The sequence below is a fragment of the Diadema antillarum genome, unplaced genomic scaffold (assembly GCF_040938485.1).
Source record: "Diadema antillarum isolate AM-2024a unplaced genomic scaffold, OU_Dant_1.0 seq00000301_RagTag, whole genome shotgun sequence".
Classification (NCBI taxonomy): domain Eukaryota; kingdom Metazoa; phylum Echinodermata; class Echinoidea; order Diadematoida; family Diadematidae; genus Diadema; species Diadema antillarum.
The window spans coordinates 261644-283124 of record NW_027271324.1 but is presented as its reverse complement, the minus strand read 5'-3'; the positions used below and the strand labels follow the sequence as shown (position 1 = coordinate 283124).

Here is a 21481-nt window from a genome sequence, read left to right as displayed (position 1 = left end):
CTTACATAAAGTTCCCGTCTAAGCACCAGCATAGCAAAAGCGGGGGGGGGGGGGGGGGGGGGGGTGAGGGCAGTGCCCCCTTAAGATTCTGAATAATTCTGAGTGCACAAGACGTATCACTTACATTCCGAAAAAAAATCAAAAGTTTCGTCATGCACAAAAGGGGAATATCCCCTTTTAATAAACCCTTTCCTCTCTCGGTTCCCCCGATCATTTTTTTAAATACTTTCCCAAATATTCCATCAAATATGAGTATACGAAATATAGATCTCAATTTTAATTTGAAAAAGGCAAAAGCTCCCTCATACGGGAAGGGTGAGGATAGCACTCTCCCACGCTTTCTCCCTATCCCCCCCCCCCCCTGCAAACAAGTAGACTATGGCTACACTTTTCATTTCCCAAATATATGCCTCAAAATGTATGCACAAAAACGTTTAACTGCAATCAGAAAATACAGAATCTCTCTCATGTACGAGGGGGAATAGGGCTTATCCCCTCCCACATCGTCCTGCTATGTCTCCTCCTACAGACTTGCACTTCTCTGTTTGACAAATGCACTTCTCTGTTTGACAAATGCACTGTTTGACAAATTGTCAGATATATTTCAACAGAAGTGTGCGCCAGATTGTTGAATTTCAGTTCTAAAAATGGAAAAAAACCCTCCCTCGAATATGGGAGAGGTATCTTGCCACCCTCCCGTTGATTGGTCCTCTCCATTATAGACTTAGTACACTTTGGGGAATGACAATTTCGAATTTCCCACAAAAAAGTGTACTTCAGATCGCTTTATTTCAATTTTAAAAACTTAATAGCTCCGTCGAGTGGGTTACACCCTCCCCCTCTGCCTCATTAGACTTTGTACATACATGCAGGCGATGCACACGCGGAATGATAGCTATATCCTGTGATTTTGCTATTAACACTTCCCTAAAAAAAAAGCCCTAATCATTTTCATTACTTTTTTTTTTTTTTGGGTTGGAGCTAAAAAAAACTCCTAGTATTGCAACAAAAGTTTGCACCAGATCGCTGAATTTCAGGTCTAAAAATGTAAAATCACCAGAGTGTGGAAGGAGAAATATCCCTTATGTACACCCTCGACGTGTGCATGCCTTTCCTGTTTGATTGGTTTACAACAGACAGCGTTCATGAAATTCGTTGTAATAATTAATACAAGAAGTTTATATAATATAAGTTTAATAATAATCCACATCAAAATATCCTGCTACCTTCATTAAACAAGTGTGGCCGTTTCAAGTCCGTAAAACGCGCAAAAACACACGTCAAATTGCGGCATTTACGACATCAAAATGCAAAAAAGTTCTCACCCTGGGAGGGGGACACTCCCTCCCACACCCTCCCCCTCTTTTCGCTCCGCTTGCTCGGCTCGGTCGCTTCGCTCCCTCACATAGTAACCGCCGCCCCCAAGATCATAATAATTATCCTAGCTACGCCGGTGCGTCTAAGCGGGGGTGGGGGGGGGGGCATGACCTTGACACCCCCCGGTCTCGCAGCCCCCCCCCCCCCAACTGAAAAACGTTCCACGGCCCCTGGTATTATCAGGTATACGTGGTATACACATAATTTCAAGGTATCTTTTTGATATGATTTTTGTAAAATACTTCTTGTTTTGAAAGTGATCTACTCTAGCTCTTTTGGGATTCAACAATCCTACCTGAATGAAGTGCTTGTTCCCCTATAGTGTCACCACTGGTTACACTGCTACAGGCAGAGGTGATCTTCTGTTCTGGCAAGAACCAAATATTCAAGTTTGTCTACTACTTTATTTGGTTCAGATGTATGGATCATGTTCCTGAATATCAGTCTTTTTTCCTGAAGATAGTTACTGTTATGCATCTATTTCATCTGCTTCTTCTGGATGGCTGGTAATATCTCTTGCCTCTCTCGTTTGGTCATTGTGACAAGAATAATGAGCCATTACAGAACAGAAGTATTTTTAAAAATCATATCAAAAAGATACCTTGAAATTATGTGTATACCAATAATGTATACAGAAAAGCAACATGACTATTTTGAAATACTTCTGATAATACTACAGTCGAATCCTGTTATAACGAAATGCTGGGGATCACATAAAATACGTCGTTATAAGCGAATTTCGTTGTATGCGAATCGCTGTGCTATAGGTTTGTATTTACAGAGAATCGGGACTTCAGCTAGCATTGCTTCGTTGTAAGCGGTCATTCGTTATAAGCAGGGAGGTGGGAAGAGAGTCTCTTCCCACCTCCCTGTTATAAGCGACTTTGTTATAACAGGATTAACCTGTATTATTTTTTATCAATGAATCTAAGCTTTAGGCCATAATCTTCGTAAATTGTGTTACATTATGCACCTCCCTTGTCCAAAAAAAAAAAAAAAGGGAAAACTTGAATGATAAGTCAGGTCTTTGCGCGATTCTACATAGTCTACACTACAGCATGCTTATATGGCGGCCATCTTAAAAAATGACCGCCATTTTATTTTAAGACATCAAAACATAGTAATATCCTGAAACTAACCTCAGATTTAAATTCTCCATCCCTAAAAGCCTTCAATGCCCATTTTTGACGTGCTAGGGGGTTAAAAGTAAGTAAATAGCATTTTCAAGATGGCCGCCGGCAGCCATCTTGGATTTCCGCGCATATCTCAAATTGCACAATGCTGACAGAGCTCCAGCATGTGGATTGATAAAATAGGTCTAAACATTCAATATCACTTTAAAAAAAAAAAAACTATAACATTCCAATGCAACCTTAGCCCCAAAATCCGGGTTTGGCTGCCGGACTATAGGGCCTACATGTTCATGGTGATTTAAATGATTTAAAAAATATATCCAAAATCTTACAATACCAGGGTAATTCATTCATTTGCAACAAACAAATGTTAAGAATAGCTGAGAAATAGCAATAGACCTTTTTCGTCAGGCGAGTCATTACCAGCCTCATCTATTCTTTACAAATATGTTCCAGCAAGACATTTTTTTCCCTCAAATTTTGGCCAATGTTGAATGAATAGTTTGATTTGATTTGATTTATTTCTGCATTCAATCAGATACAATTTGAATACAAATTTCAAAAGTACAAAGACAGAGAATAGCAAGTGCAGTGAAATAAATCGATAACATTACACAAATAGATACACTAGGTGATTGCATTGAGCAGTGTACATACACAAAAACATAAAATAAATTGTACAGTATTTTTCAGTAAATGACAGAGATCATTGAATGCAGGAGACCACCATCGTAAGCGATCAAGCTTGAATGACATAGGCCTACATAATCCGCAGAATTTTCGTATACCTCTTTGGATAATTCATATAGAAATATGGCTGTAAGATATAGCTGTGTAGGTAGCCAACCAAAAACTAAACAAAGAACAAGATGAAAAAGTTTAACTCGGAATAGGCGGGCTAATCATCCAGTACGTTTGATATGGATTTTCTTGCCACATTTTGTTTGTTGTTGTTATGACTTTTGTGTGTGTGTGTGTGTGTGTGGTTTTTTTTTTTTTGAGGCGTGAGAAAATGCTTCCTGTGCTGCTGAGGAGTGAGAATTTGTAGGTTTGTGATTGAGTGGTGATTTTAGTAACAACTGAGGACTCTGAAACTAGATTTAATGTTGCCAGAGCCTAACAGAGCTCCCAGTAAAGATTGCAATGCCCAATTGTGCGTGCTGTCACATGATGCTCATTATGACGATTGCTTCCATTACTGATGCTCTTCTGCTTTATGTAATTCACTAGTAAATTGTGAATATAAACTCTCCACGTAAACATAGTTTGAAAAGATATTCTCAGATTCAGCTGACACTCACTTTTTGTGGGGGGGGGGGGCAGGGGGCAGGGGGCAACGGAGTAATTTCTAATTCATGTAAACAATGATAATATTCAGTGCCGGTATTCTTAGAGCAAGAAATCATTGCTGGGAAACTCTATAGGTTTGTGTTTTATCAAATTATTTTTTTCTTGTATATAACGGAAATTTATTAAGAGAACTGTATTATTCTGTATGACTTTCGTCTATTGTCAGTGACTTTCAAGATACGCGCAGTACATCACAACCATTTGACATAGCATAATCCAGGGCCAGCGGAGCGTTTTTTAAAAGTGGGGGCCCACTTCCAGGTTTCTTCAGCTGACAAGCAAAAGAAAAAAAAGAAAAAAAAAAAGGCCTTCAGCGCAAAAACAAAGCCTTACCACGCTCAAAATATAATTCTTCTAGTGCTACTTACGCACTTCCGTGGTAAAAAAAAAAGTGGGGGGCCCAAAGTGGTGACACCTTATGTTTTCCTTTGAGTGGTGCAAAAAAAAGTGTACGGGGAGGGCGAGCGAGGGCGAGCCCCCCCCCCCCCCCCCCCACCCCCCCGTTCCGCCGGCCATGTAATCTGTTTTGGGTATTGGGTACGCACCGAAATATAAGGGAGGTGGGGTACCTGGGCTACACTAGTATGAAAAGTTTTTTTTTTTCTCAGAATTGACAACATATCTGCAAGATTGATTTTTTATAATTCATTTAGATATCCTTGCAATTTAGCCTGGTCGAATGATGTGGAAACACTGTTAGTCAATTCAATTATATATTATAGTGGTCAGAGAATTGGGTAATGGGAATCACTGCTGTTATCATGCTTGATATGAGCTCAGCTCATGGCACAGTAACTCACACTATTCAGACTCAAAGGTTGGAATATTTGGGTATCGAGGGCACCGTCCTTGATTGGTTAGTCCCATTTCTCTGAACGATCTTTACAGTGGCATGTCAGAATCAAAATTGTGATTTTACCTCTGGTCATAAAGCCACTGCACAAGTTTGGCAAAGGGTATTGTTGGAGGCCCACTATTCTTTTTATCTGTGCGCAATAAATCAGTGAAGTATATTTCGCAAACATTGTATTAGTTATTATTGTTATGCAGATGATATAAAACTCTTTGTGTCTTTAAACCTACTACGTTTGCCGTGTCATCCGCTATTGCAAAACTTGCAGAATGTTTCCAAGACCTGAAAATCTAGTTTGCATCCAATGACCTTAAGCTGACTAATATCAAAATTTAATTTTTTTTTTATAAGATCAAAATGACATGCTAAGTAAGATCGACTATCAATGATGCCATATGTTCATATTGGTAGCAATTTTACATCATTCCATCAAAAACAGTCCGTTATAGGTGTTATAGTGGACATGAAAATGTCTTTTCGAAGCCATATGATTCAAGTTCAGTGGAATATTAGATATCATGCAGTTGCATAATTTAAATTTCATACGAAAGATTTTCTCTAAATCCGCAGCTGGAATGCTTTTTCTTTTTCTTTTTTATATTTTCTCGTTTGGATTTTTCGAATTCGCTGCTTTGTAATCTCCACAGAAAGATGTTACAAAACTTCAACAATACCAAAATTATGCCTCCCGCCTATTAAATTGCGCTAAAAATTTTGATTACATATATCACCAATCTTCCGTTCTTTACGTTAAAACCCGATTATTATTTTCTAGATTCTGTTATTAGTACATCGTTCAGTTCACTCTCTTTCCCCGCATATCTGCGAAACTCTATACGATTCCCAAATACACACGAAGCCGAGACGAGGCCTATACATTTTTCATGTGAGGTGCACTTTCCATTCAAATACCAAGAAATAAACATGGATGGGGATCGCTCTCTCTCTCTCTCTCAGTTATAGGATCATGCAAACTGTGGAATCAGTAACATATTCCATTGCGCCAACTTTTATCTGCAGAAACATTCAAATCTGAACTAAGAACTTATCAAATGTTCCTCTCACATTGAGGATTACATATAACGGCAATCCATAATAAATAGAAAATTGTGCTCTTTATCAGGGATTATGTTCCCTTTTTTCGTTGTCATTTACTTCCCTGTTGTCATGTTTTGTGCATGTAGGCCTTTGTATATATTTTTCTTTCATTTTGAAGCGCCTCTGGCACCGAAAGGTGAACATGTGCGCTATACAAAATAGTCACTACAGGTGTATTATCCTTCTTATTTTTTCAAAAAGAATTTCACGAAAGTTATACCCACGGTGGCATTCAGAGTGCAGACGTAGAACTTGTGAAACACTGCAGTTGATATGCTAGAACTGTATTCGCGTGGTAGTGGGATGGGGGTTAACTTTGACCCCTCCCCCCAACCCCAAAGAAGTGTAAGCACCAGTAAATACCAGTAAATAACACACAAACATACTCAAAAGTGATACAACGTGTACATACTAATATAGGTTTTCCCGGTCAATTTCACACTTTTGTCACTCAAATTCATGAATGTGCATTCAAATTCACGCAGCGCACCCACGCGAAAATATTCGGGCATTCAAATTCAGAATCCGAGCGATCAATTTCATTTATGGGCGTTCTATTTCGTTTTCGTCAAATCAAATTCACGATTGGGCATTCAATTTCAAAATGCGAGCACCGACTTTCCTACTCGTGCATTCAAATTCATGCGATAGTCACGTGATAGTCCCAATGAGCTTGTTTGGAGCGTTCAAATTCATTTTTAGGCGATCAAGTTCCTACTTCGTGCAATCAATTTAACGAGGAAAATGGAGTAGACTTTTAAGAAAGGGAAAAGGGCCAACACAACTAATAAAAGCTTGCATATAGTTTTATTTATGGTTGTTTACAGGTTCTACATTGTTCTCTGTTCATGTATTCTTTGTTTTTCATCTCAATAAATTTCAAATTGCAATGTCCAATCAGCAGTGCATCCAAACAACACAACGACTAATAATCATATTTCTTGGTGATGCTGCATGCTGACAACGCCCCAACACCATCCACATAATCATGATAAAGACAATTCATCAATTTAAAGACAAACTGACACACAATGATCTCACATAGTCCAGCAAAAGTAAATCAATAAGACAGCAATACACAACAAACAACACGTATGGAATGTTAAAGTATCAGTTTCAATATAGTCGAAATTGGGTTTTTTTTTTCCTCGAAAGTGTCAACCAACCCTCCGTATTATGCTCGTCTGTAGGCCTATACAGTTTAAGGCCTAACAGTAGGGCCTAATTTTTGTTTGTTTGTTTCATTTTTCATCAAACAAGATGGCTGGATAATCCATATTCAGCTGCAAAAGCCGGTCTTCCATAATATGGGGTCAAGTTTGATGTTCTGCTCTTTGCGATGAATAAATGAAGTGGGATCTTTTACGTGCATGAGTTGTGACACTCTTACACATGGGACCTCCATTTTATGTCCAATCCGAGGGACATGTGCCTGTATATTCCTATTTGCTAAGCGCGAGTTCAAAATTGTCAATGAACAGTTGGACCTCTACTGCAAAAAAAAGTTATCATCATAAATCCCAATATATTCAAAACCAAATGAGAAACACATGCATACACGACCCCAAACTAACTAAATTCAGGACTTCTTTTAAATTGAATGCAGTTATTTGGAACATGGTTGCCTATTCACGAATATGAATGACCGACGAGATTCCGTCGCCAGCTTAACATGAATTTGACTGCTCATTGATGAAATGGGTGCTCCTCTCTTAAATTTGAATGCTCCGATAGTGAATTTGAATGTTCCGATAGTGAATTTGAATGCTCCGACAGTGAATTTGAATGCTCCGATAGTGAATTTGAATGTTCCGATAGTGAATTTGAATGCTCCGACAGTGAATTTGAATGCTCCGATAGTGAATTCGAATGACCGGATTTTGAATTTGATTGCTGATTCAGCGCTGCGAGCGTGGAATGCGTGAAATCGAATGCTCGGAATAGGAACTTGAATGACAAAAGTATGAAATTGACCTGGAAAACCTATAATAGGACGATTTTCTTGCCCTGCAAAAATAGGAATGTGTGGGACAGAGTGTTATGTAGAACGTAGCAACTTAGTCACCACGGAAGTCTGGAATCAAACACTAATATTTGGTTATGAAGTGTAAGTTTGTTATCCAAATCACATCAGAACTCCCACTCAACTATTAATAGATACGGTTATGGATATCAAACAGACAACACGTGATCTGTAGATTCAACTACTTTCGCAGTACGTTTCGGCCGGTGGCGCTATCGCTGCTGGCAGATTTACTGTATGGGAGTAGGGACACTATCTCCTGACAGTGTTGAAAAGACCTACGACCATATCGCCGGTTGAAATCGGGATATTATATCCTAAGACATTAAATCCTGAAATCTGACACGAAGATTTGGTCCCCCGGAGTGTTTCTCCAGGGGGACATAATCGCCTACTACACGGCAAGGCACGGGCTAGCCTTTTGGCAAGGCCTCGTGGATGAAAAAGAGACTAACAGCGAGAGAACGGGTGAATGCGAGACCGAGCGGCGCTGCCGCGAGGCCGAAACCTGACATGAATTTCTTATCTTGAGCATTGTTTCTCGCCGATTCTCCTACCAAAAAGGGTAGCGGCCAATCAGCGACCGTATTGGTCACCACGCCGTCGCAACTAATGAATACGCATAAGTATGCACGTCGGCGGCTCGCTCATCCGTAGCTGCCTGCATTGCCAGCGCAGCGTTGACACGTCTCATTAGCATACCATATGTGATCTGACTCATGTGGCATATTTAGTCCAGCGGAGATAGAAAAAATCATGCACTTAATGGTAAAAGCACCATACTTGGAACACATGTACATGATGCCAATACAAGTCATTTCTGATATGGAAGCCACTCTGATTCTCCGTTTGGCGGCCGTGGCGGCCATTTTGAAAAATGGCCGCCATGTGATAGAGCAATGCTGTGTATTTTGGAAACTATATGTCGTGATATTTGTACCAAAGTATAGGTTTTGAGGGTCAAGGATTCCAATAAAATAATTCTTGAGAGGATAAAACCATGGCAACCTACTTATTGGCGGCCATTTTGAAAAAAATATGGCCACCATGCTAGATATAACATATCCTTAAAACGTATGGACAAAGGGTCATGACTCTAGTACCAACTTATATGTTTTTGGGGTCAAGGATTCTGATAAATTCAACTGTAAGTGAATACGAATCGTTTCATCCTACGTTTTGGACATTTTGATAAATATGGCTGCCATACAACAGATAGTGAATATTGCGAAGATATACAATGTATAATCATGATTCAAGTGTAAAAGTATAGTTTTTGGGTGAAGGTTTTCAATATAATGATGTTTTAGCAAAGTGAATAGGTTCATCACATCCTTTGTTTTGGCGGCCATTTGATAAATAGCGTACGAGTGTTATGAAAGCGGGATGCCCATTGTGGATTGATTCTGATGTAAACGTTTGTTTTAGGGGTCAACAATTACTTGTTCACTCATTTTTAGTATTTTAATGTGGAACATCTGGGCATAGTTAACTTTTGTAGGCATTTTGGAAAATATGCTCAACTTCCTTTATAGGATTTCTGTGTGTACAGTGTTTGTGAAAAACATGATCTTCACAATTTCATGTCTGAAGTACATAGTAATCAAGATTATACATTTTCTAGAAATATATACTCTCGCTTTCTCTGGTCCCCGGAATATGGAATGAAAATCATAGTTTCAAACCAATATAGTACATCTGTTTTCTTTGGAAACATGACACTAAGTGTGAGAAAACTTCTAAAACTTCTTGGGTCACTTATATCAAATGTAAACACACTATGTATGTCTATAAAATCCATGATTGACCAGGCTGTTCTGATACATATAACTACACTAAATCTTATACATCAAACGATAAAGTAAATAGTGGCAGTGGGCATGCAGGTCCTTCTGGTCCTGTACGGGTAGAGAGACGTCCCCGCCCTCCACGAGTCTCCCGCTGCCTTGCGGGCAGTTTTTTGGTTAAGGTTAATCAAAGGCTAGGGAGTAAACCTTATCCAAATCCGGAGCAGAGCCCCTAAGGCGGTTAGGTGTTGTAGTTCGTCATCTCTCCGGCAAATATAATAGGTATTATACAATACGTCTTTATAGGTTTACATCTAATTGTCATTTGCAGCTCCACATGAGTCCACTAGCAAAATATAAACTACAAGAAAAATTATGCTAGTTTATGAATTTAAGGAAAACCTCAAAGAAATACAAATTTTTAGGTTCATAATTATTGGAAGATAAAACTGCAGAATAAGATATTCAGTAAATCGATCTTACTTACCAGTACCAGTAGAAATACTGAAGACGTTCTCTAAAGCGCACCTGCATCTATATATGCATTCACGTTCATCACCGCTCATCAATGAATGATCAGGAACAATAATTGTTTTGGATTGTCAGAGCTAATTCGATTCCTTCATATGATTCCTTATAATTTTGTGTAACAGTTTTGACAAGGTCATACAATGAAATAATGAACAAGAACTGAAAACAAACTTTAGAAATCAGTAGGTCTTAGAGGACTGCAATAATCATGTCTTTGTGGCTGGAAACTATGACAGTACACTATTTGTACTCTCCTGTCTATGCATGCAAAATTGGGGGGAAAGTGTTCTATTTCATTCTCACCATTCTATTCTACCTTTGATATTCAACATAATTATCTTTAGTATTCCAGGTATGCAACAATTGTACTTATGTGATGTTCAATACCTACTTGAATAGTGAATGTGATAGAGGTATGGTCAATCAACAACAATCAATGAACAAAAAAGAACTAAACGCCGCAACAACATAGGAGGTTCATTTACCAATAATAGGTGAACGATTCTTGTCAATGGAACAATACATATGGCAAGTGAGGGTGTATATATAATATATACAGGGTGGCCCCTCAGAAAATTGAAACGAATATTTTTCCACAACCAAAACGAAATTGTCCAATTTGGTTAAGTACTTGTCTTTCTAGACATGTTTTTGTTAATCACTAATTTCTTACTTTATTTTATCAAAGCTCAGCAACGGAGACTACCCAATAATTGAAGGTCAATTTTCGACAATAATCCTATTCAAGCATTCCAGATTGTGATGTGCGGCCTCAATTCTTTGTTAGTCTCCCAAGGCAGTGGCTTTTGTTCGATGCTGAAATTTGTTGAATTGAGCTAAGAAATTTACGCTCGACCCGTCTTTACAAAAACATCTGTACTAAACTACTACTGTACTAAACTACTCAACCAAATCGGATGATTTTGGTGTCATTCTTCTTCTAGATAAATTCTCTGCAACTCTATATCATTCATTTTGGCATCAAAGTAATGCAAATGTGCAGATATTCGCGAAAACTCGCGTTTCCGTTAATTCTAGACCACACTGTACATAATGTGTGTGTGTGTGGGTGTGTGCATACTCTATGTAGTGCGGCAGTCATATTCATCAAAATGGACACGAAAACGATATGTGTTAGTTCTATTCATCAACAAATGCTTGTTTAAAATCATTGACCCCAACTAATTTCAAAGACCTACAGTATAGTATATATTGCGGTGGCCATGTTTTAAAATGGCAGCCAAAACATAGGATGTGATGGTTGTATACACGAAAAGATGTATCCATTTAAATAATTGAACCTCAAAAACATATTTTTGTACCAGAATCATGAAGATGCATCCATTGGTTTTAAAGATATATGACTAGAATGTAGAGCGGCAGCCATGTTTAACTGGAGGAAGGCCATATTTATTAAATGGCCGCCAAAACAAAGGATGAGATGAACCTATTCACTTTGCTAAATCATCATTATATTGAAAACCTTCACCCCAAAACTATACTTTTACACTTGAATCGTGATTATATATCTTTTGAGTTCGAAGATATACAATATTTATTATCTGTTGTATGGCAGCCATATTCATTAAAATGGCCGCCAAAACGTAGGATGAAACGATTCATATTCCCTTACAGTTGAATTGATCAGAATCCTTGACCCCAAAAACATATAAGTTGGTACTAGAGTCATGACCCTTTGTCCATACGTTTTAAGGATATGTTATATCTAGCATGGTGGCCATATTTTTTCAAAATGGCCGCCAATAAGTAGGTTGCCATGGTTTTGTCCTCTCAAAAATTATTTCATTGGAATCCTTGACCCTTAAAACCTATACTTTAGTGCAAGAATCACGACAATCTGACTTATAGTTTCCAAAATACACAGCATTGCTCTATCACATGGCGGCCATTATGAAAAATGGCCGCTACGGCCGCCACAGGCAGAATCAGTGTGGCTTCCATATCAGAAATGACTCGTATTGGCATCATGTACATGTGTACCAAATATGGTGCTTTTACCAAGATGTGCATGATTCACCCTATATGTGCTCTATATCAGGTAGACTAATTCGCGTTCGTCGGGGGAGGCGGTAGGGGAAAAAAAAACAGGTTTCAAAAGGCCTCGTGGCTGCGCCACTCGGTCTCGCATTCACCCGTTTCTCGAAGTGCTCGGTGTGGCGAGTTAGTCTCAATCTTCAGCCACCGGACCTTGTCATAAGGCTAGGCACGGGCAGGATCCTCCCCCCCCCCCCCCCCCCCCATCATGCCGCTCCACAAGTGCTAGCTAGCATGCATGCGATATGTCGGAGACTGCTACGTCCCACCCTTTCTGGGCCCGAATTCACGAAGGTGGTACAGTTGAAACCAACAGTCGGAAGGTCGTACGACCTCAGGTCGTACGGTGTGTGGCGGGGTTTAGAGGTCTAGAAAGTTTTACGAATGTTGATTGTTGCTGCGCTGTAAAGCTGTGGGCTGTTCTTTGTGTGACTATATTTTAGGATGGCTGAAAGTTATTGTCAGTCAGGACCATTAGATAGGGCCAATAGATTTTTATTATTTTTTCTTTCACTAACAAGCCTACACTACGATCGAGTTATAATTCATTTGGTGCGCAAAACCACATCACCAATGTTCGTTCAATACGCTCAAAATGCGGGCATGAGACTAAGTATCGGTCGACATGGCCATATGTACCTCTGAGTTGTACGCTTCATGCAGAACTGCATTTAACTTTGAAATTGAAATAATGATTCTTTTTTTTCTATCAATGGCATTTGTACTTACATTTGAAAGAAATTGTCTTTCCCTTTCTGTCATATTATATGTGCTGGGTGAATGTAAAAAAATTATCCTTCAGGACAAAAATGCACATGTTGCCCGAAAAAAAAAAATCTCTGCCAGATAAAGGAGCTCTCATAGATTTAACACTTGGATATCTCGTCATCTGCTCGCGATTTAGACTTTTTTTCTATTTGCCTCCTGCCCCCCCCCCCCTTTGTCGTCATAGAGCCACAACGTGCGCGCCTATTGTAAGTTTTCAGTCTAGTTATGATATACGTCTACAATCATGTGAGGAAAACGTTCACAAAAAAAAAAATCAAATTTTGTTGAAATCACTAAATCGACACCCATGGACATGTGGTGATGATGACGAGCCCCGCGCAGGTTTGGCGATCTTTTTGTAGACTGCCATTCAACTTTGACATCCTTCGCAAATTGCGTGCTCCGCAGAATTCTGTTATTTCTGTTATTTCTGTGTTTTGTGTTATTGTTGTTTTTGTTGTCGTTATGTTTTGTGTGGCCGATTGTATATCTTCCTTTCTGGTCAATTTTCCTGGTATACCTGGCCCTATAGTGTCTGTGCCATAAATGTGATATGATATATAGTTTATATGTTTGCATTCTAATAGCATAGTAAGTATCGTTTAGTATCAGCATCTTATATCAATGAGTAAATGTACAATAGTAACTACACGAATTTAAAATGAATATGTTCTATTGGTATAACAAATTGGTGCTGTTGTTTTGTTCCAGTGTTCCACGTCTTAGAAGCTTGGCTTTTTAGTGGAACACTGTTTTCCATCGTTATGATTATTTACTATTTTTGTTGCCATGGCAAAGTGCATTGTTTCTTTTTATGACATCATTCGTGCATAATTATACTTTATATTGTATTTGGAAAAAAAAATGCCTTTATCAGACGAATGAAAGACAAATTGAAAAATTGTACCACTTTGGACAATGTCCCCTTTTGTTTGATGATGGAAATAAATAAATAAACTATTGAATTCAGTAACGTTTCGTTTTCAAGGTATTGTTATAACTTCTTTATTTTTCTCTATCGTTGCCTTGTAGATGTGTTTCGAGTTCTCAGCGAGCATTTGCTCTTGGCGTCCAGTCCTTGTTCTACGGTGGATTAGGTAGGCCAATGTCGCCTTACAACAGGCTTTCTTGCAGAGCAATCCATACACTATCAATTGATATCTAGCCTATGCTTGTACACACTTCTGCACAGAATTCCAGTGTTGTTCGTAGGTTAATACACAATAAGCACGAATACCCTGTTACGGCACATTTTGGTAAATGCACATTTTGGTAATTTACCAAAAATGTGCCGATAGTAAACCTATACCTGACGGGATCAACTGTTACCAACATGTGCAGTTAAAAGTGGATTTGCCTGCACATTTTGGTAACTGAACTAAAAACCCATGGATGGGCTTGAGATTTATGATACAGTCAAGGAATTAAGGTGATATGGTCCTGCAGTAAAGACGGGCAAGACACTTATTTAGCTCACCCGAGCTGAAGGCTTGAGTAAGCTTTTGCGATTGCTTTTCGTGCTTGTATGCTGTGTGACCTGCGTGCCAAGTGCGTGGGGCTGACAAGTCAGTGAAGGAATTCCTCTGAAGGAATGGCAGAAGTACCACAGAATGTCATTAATTTGACGGCATACGGGAACTGCGAAATACATGCGTGGGAGGTGCTGCCGCTAAGGGCCTCCTACTGGCGTTCTGCGTGTACCTCTGCGGGTAATTCCCACGGCTCACCCGGAAAATGTTTTGGTCATGCTGTTAACTTAGCTGCGGGGTAAATCGGACTTGCGTGCGCACCTCCGGGCAAATACAGGCGAGATACGCACGAGATACTGTCTGGTGCGGACCAACTGCGGAGAGCTCCGGGTAGCAAATTTGCTTCCCCGCAAGTCAAACTTCCCCAGATATGGTATAACAAGGTCTTGAGCATTTTCAAAAATTGTTCCGAGTGAGTTGCGGGGGTACACGCAGAACACGAGTAGGAGACCCTTTCCGGCAGCACCTTGCAGACAACTCCAACGCAGGTACTTCGCATACCCGTAAGTCGCTCGTAACAGAAAACGGATCGGTTTCAAAGTTTTCACGCAGGTCAAACGGAATACACGCAAGTAGAAGGTAAGTAGCACGCGTCTAGCAAATAAGACACAAGTGCGAAACTCTTAAACATTCTTGTCTGCCTGCAGAAAATTTTCCTGCGTGCTGACAAATCCCTACTTGCGTGCGACTTGCGAAGAACAATTTTTACTATCCGGAGATCCCCGCAGATGACCTGCACGTAACAGTACCTAGCACGTATCTCATCCGTAGTCGCCCGGAGGTGCGCACGCAAATCCCTTTTACCAGTAACCATATTAAGGCCTTGTCACTCCTTTCCGGGCAAGCTACGCGGCTTGGTGCGTGTGAGGATTTTCCAGCATACCAGACAATTTCTGAGGGCGGACAAGGATTTGGGCGAGTTGTGCATGTGTCTTACTTGCTGGATGCGTGCTACTTATGTTCTTCTTGCGGGTATTCTCTGTGACCTACGTGCCAGGCGCGTGGGGGCTGACAACTCAGAAATTCATCTGAAGGAATGGCAGAAGTCCAACAGAAATGACAGAATGTCATTATCTTGGCCGCGCTGATCGCATACGGGGACTGCGAATTACCTGCGTCGGAGTTGCTAGTCTAGCAGGCGACCGTATTAAAGGGCGCAACGGTGTGGAAGTCTAGTCGATTAAAAATACGTCTAGTAAGAAACCTCCGAATAGAGGCGTGGAACCAGGCGTGGAAAGACAGTTGCCAGTCTTCAATATCTAAGTTTCATTGGATGAGCACCAGTGTCAATCAAAACACATCGTAGAGCCCGAAGGAATTCTAGTCTAGTATAATTCTAGTATAATACAGATTGTCTTTCAATGAAAATAGATATTCCCTGTCTCGTTCACATCATTATAGTATTTTGCAATTCTTTTTCCAGTCATTTTGAGGTGTATAACATCTTACCTTACTTCAAATAAAAGAATGATAGCAGTCAATGCAACGACATGCATTTGAAAATTCATGAGGGTTCTGCACGTGAAAACTACTCCAAAATTATTGCCGAATGCAAACCTTTCACTGTTGTTGTAAAGTCTACAAGGTATTCACTGTGATTGGCAGTTTTGAAAGTATTTTCATATCAAATCTATTAAGCTATTTGCTAAATATCAATAAAATCTGCCGTCAAGATAACAATCTCTCTCGCCATGCACCATCGACATTAAACAGGCATTTCCGGACGTTTTCTTGGGTGATCACACTGTCATAGCAAAACCCGTCCTAGAAACATTTCTTGTGAAAGGGAAAAGAGACGATCTGCAACACAAAAGGATTCCTGCAAAGCCAAAGTGCCAGAGGAATATGGTGCATTCTTTGCAGTCATGAAATTACGAGACGCAAGTTTCACAGAAGGCTCAACGATATAGGTACTGATTCACACTTTTGAACCTAAATATATAGATAAGGACATCTCTTCTGGCCATTAAAAATGCATGCCTATGTAAGAAATGTGAAGCTGAATTAAATATCATTAACGAGCTAACCTATGTCGATGGTGCACACACACACACACACACAAACAAACACACACAAAATGAACAAAAACACGACATGTTACGAAATTAGAACACAACGCACAACGCACAAAATCTACGACCACGTCAAAAACGCCAGAAAAGACCCATGTGGCTCAATTGAAGCCTCTGGTACCATTTTCAAGAGAAACATCTCGTTCAGAGGAAAGCCATGAATTGTTGATTACGTATGTACAAATTTGTTTAGATCTGTCAGAGATAAACTCTGTCTGCCTTTTATGACAAGAAGGATCGTTAATCCGAAGACGAAATAGGGTTGGTAATTCCGAAGATGAAGTTATAACTGTCTTTAGTGACCAAATATGGTCATGTTACAAAGAAGTAGGATATTACGCAGTGGAAATTGAACAAAAACACGCACAAGTACACCCCCACACACACACACACACCCACGCACACACACATACACACACGCACACGTATTTAAAAACACACAAACACTATACCGATACACACACTCACTGGCGAACCGGAATACAATCGTAGTTGTAAATATTGCATTATAAATGAAAAAAAAAACAGTTATATACACCCATACTCACGTGCAACATCATTAGGATGAGCCATGTATGGCGTAGAAACAATTATTACACTAAGAGGCCACCTAAAGGCTAAAAAAAAAAAGCAACTAGAAATGTCGTTGTGGCGACTGGTATGCCTCCGCCATGATGTATGGTTCTCTTAATAGATTTATAGTATAATGTCTTGACGTGTGATGACAGTAATACCTATCGGAAAAATATTAAAATGCCAGGTTTGTCACAAATGTGTTGAATGTTCACTTTCCTTGAACTAGGTTTAATTGGATGAATGGCTATTTTGTTTAAGAGTGAGGGTATTTAGGGATTTGAGGATTTTTACCTAACTATTGACCCTTTCATAAATTTTAGTGAGAAGTAAAATTTAGCACTTTCACTTGACCTTTGACCTTTTGACCTTATGACAGGGAACTTCCTAGAGAATCTCTATTTGGTAATACTTACATACACTAAGTTTCAAGAAAAATACTGCAGGCATCTCATAGATAAGAGGAAAATAGTGAAAGCGTTGACCTTGACCTCTGACCGCTGACCTTTGACCCATGACCCCTACATTGCCTACATAGTCACTGCCAGTCAGTGCATCCATACGTTCCATGAAGATATCTTCATCCTTTTGTTAGATATGGAGGAAAAAGAGAAATTTTAAAAATTTGAATTGAACTTTGACCTTTGACCTTGGATTTCACGACACAAAACTCCCTCTGGAGAATCTTCATTTGGTAGTTCATGTATGCACAAAAGTTTCAAGAAACTACCATCAGGCATTGCATAGATATGGGGAAAATAGTGAAATTTTGTGCATTTGACCTTGATCTTTTTACCTTTGATCTTGAGCAATGTGATAGGCACAACTTCACCTACTCATGAATATACATGCCAAGATTCATACATGCAATGGTTTTTAGTTACGCTGTGCTCAAAATTGATTACGAACGGACGGACGAACAACCCGAAAACATAATGCCTCCGGCGACACTTCGTGGCGGAGGCATTTTAAAAAAAAAAAACAAACGAACAAAAAACAAAAATTCACCATCACCGAGACACAACCCTTTGTGAACTCAAATCCTTCACATAGGGTGACAAAGTCAGTTTCGTCCAGAATATTGACACTTTTGTCAGAATTACACCAATCTCAATACGCGATAGGAATAAACTATTTACCATTTTGTTGTCTACCTGACATGAGATCTATATGATTGTATGTTTAACTACAAGAAAAGTTGTAAATAAAATATTATTAAGGTAACAAAACCAATTCTACCCTAAATATGCTTTAGAATTGCACTGTAAGTCGTTATATTACTTTTCTCAATGTACAATATCTAGAGTTTCTTCAAATAAATGATTAATATAACTGGGTTAGAATTTTAAATATAAATTTTCCGATGAATTAGTTTCCAGAATATGGTGAAGCAAAGTAGTAAATTGTCATAGCTCCAAAGATGCACGGTTTTGAATAAGCAATAACAAGAGATAATCTCGATTCGATAAATCCTTTCATTAACGTGCCGAATTGACATTTCCCATTGGGTACCAGAAGGGTAGCTTTAGACTTTCGAGAGCAGGCGGCAAAGATGACGAAAGCAGTTTTGCCCTTGATATTGGTACACCATGGACCTACTACACATGGACGTTCATCGCTCGTTAATTGTTTCATGCACCTGTTTCTGTCAAAAGTGGCACAAAAGCATTTTAAACATGCTTTCCTGCTTTGATCTTATCATTACCGCCGACAGCCAGCCTGGATAAAAAACAACACAGAACTTTGAGAATCTAAAAATTTAATGCGCAGAACGCAATCAAGAAAAATGCATGTGTAGTTGTAGTGTACATTGTAAAATTATCGCTCAAATAATTTCATTTGCGAAGTGCGCGTACTTTACAAGAGGAATCAATTATTTTGGCAGGTTGGTTGTGATTTGTAATCTAATTTTTCCTATTTTTCGCACATTGTTCCAGAGTTAACATGGACATTAACCGTAGATGACTTATATGTCCCATCAGGAAGCCATGTTACATGCTTGTCCACAAGTGTCCACTTCAGTAATTTTCAATATTGTGATAGGAAAACTGTCATGCTCTTGGGTTTGCTGCTCCCTTTCATCGGTGTTTATTCACAGGCAATTGAGTCTGAAAAGGCATCTCAGCAAAATTAGGCTGCAATGAGAGAAATCTTTCTTTTGTCAGTGTCGATGCACGATGTCACAATCGTCATTATCCAAGCACATGAACATACTAATTAAGATGCACATAATCAGGTGGCGGCGGTGATGATGGGATCAAGAAAGACCTTCCTTACTAGTCCATGTGTGTGGTAGGTCCATGGGTACACTAACAATTTATATTAGATCTGCACTCTTCCTAATGGGCAATGGTAACAAATAACTTCCAATAAATTTATGTTACAGTTCTGGATAACGTCACCGTTTTCACCTTTTTCATGTCTCATGTATTTGATTCCTCTAACCTCTTGGTGGAAACTTGAGCATATTCTTGACCAAATTAATTTCGTAATGGTTACAGTTACCTTTTATTCACAACCTTCTCATGTAAATCAGCCTTCTAATCCAACGCACATTTCTCCTAGATTAAACCTCTTGATATTGCACAATTCTAAGTAAAGTGGTATATGGTTGTACGTTACCTAAGCAAATTCTTGGGGGATTAATTTTTGTCACCGTTTCCGCCCTTTTTGATGCCCTTATTTACAACTTTCTCACGTAAGCCTACTTAAAGCCCTTAAACCAAAGGACGTGTCTCATGGAGGAAACTGCTTGATATCGCACATTAACAAGTCTGCAATTCTTAGCAAAGTGGCATGAGTTCTTGCATCTCCCAACCATATTTAGACCAGAATGATTTCGCCAGCGCTGTTATCGTCTTTTTCACGTTTGTTTACGGCTGCCTCGTGTATTTGAGCCCTCGAATCGAAAGCCATATCTCTTGGTAACGAAAAAATCTACAATGATGACGAAATCGATTCATCCCACAGCATGCTTAGGTAATTCGTCAACAAGTAATACCACTTTACTTATTAAGAAGTTTAATCAACGCTTAGTCGATTTTGTCACCCTTTATTTACAACTGTGTTATATATTTAAGGACTTTTATCGAAAGCACCTGTCCAACGGAAGACTTCTTGACATAGCACATTGAGCAAAATACAATTCTAAGCAAAGTGGTCTAACAATTTGATATATCGCCTAGTCATATCCTGGGCGGCAGGATTTCGCAGCCTTTTTTCGTCACCTATTATTTACAACTGTCATGACTGTGTCATGCATTTAAAACAAACATTTAGGACTTTAACATTAAATCTCATATCATTCGGAGGTTATTTGTTATTATATACCTCATATATTATTTCTTGTTCTCTGGTTTGTCGAAGACATTGAAAGTGACCATAATTCCATCATGAACAAAAACGCCACAGCATCATGAACAAAACTAAACTCTTTTCCTAGGGAAATAATCCCACTACACCACATTTGTCACAAGCGTGTATTTTACTGTAAACGGTCATCCACCAACTCTACACTGTTGCCTGCTCTCCAGTGCTCCCGGAAGTCTGAAGTTGCCATTTCGTATACCCATCTGAAATGCCTATTCACCACGTTAATCAAAGAATTTGTCAGATCGAGGATATCTCTTGGTATTGCGAATAAAGAGTCGTACATCAGCCATGAAGCTACAACATTTCAATGCTTCATCGGCTTTGCTTCAGAACAAAAACATAAATCCCATGCCAAGTGGAGGTTATTTGTTACCATCGCACATTGCGATTGGTGCAATTCTGACAAAAGTGTGTTTTAGCAATATTCTTGATGAAACTGATTTCGTCACCCCTATGTGAAGGATTTGAGTTCAAACAGGGTTATATGTGTACACACATAACAGGATCTCAAAAGTAGACCCTTTCGATATTCCGAAAATGAAATAGAGCTCATAATTCGTAAAGTTTATTGATCTGAAAATTATATGTGGGTTGTCATTCCGAAGGTGTGATGGCCTGAAAATAAATGTTCGCATTTTCCGGAGGTTTGTTAAAACGAAGCAAGGTCCGGTTTTCCAGTGATTCATTAATCAAAAAATGTAATAAGGTTTGCTAATCCCAGCATGAATTAAACTTCGTCAATCCCACAATGAAGGTTCGTTAATCCGAACATTATATCTATCTGTGGAGAAACCAGGATTGTCGGGAAGGAGGGGGATCATCGTTTCTGTATATTTGTTATATGAGGGTGGGAAGGGGCTGATAATGATCAATGGTGTACCCAGTAGTCTCGAGAGGGTATAATCAGTACACGCATGCGTGACTTTTTATTTATTTATTTATTTTTTTTTTTTTTTTTGG

At 39.2% G+C, this 21481-nt stretch overlaps 1 protein-coding gene across 1 annotated transcript in view; it reads left to right on the top strand.

Moving 5' to 3' along the window:
• LOC139730309 (solute carrier organic anion transporter family member 4A1-like) overlaps nt 1–21481 on the top strand; it is a 232162-nt gene that overhangs the window by 207541 nt on the left and 3140 nt on the right. The window contains exon 10 of the mRNA XM_071641184.1: nt 14008–14072. Coding sequence (XP_071497285.1) covers nt 14008–14072 — 65 coding nt within the window. The remainder of the gene's footprint in view (nt 1–14007; nt 14073–21481) is intronic.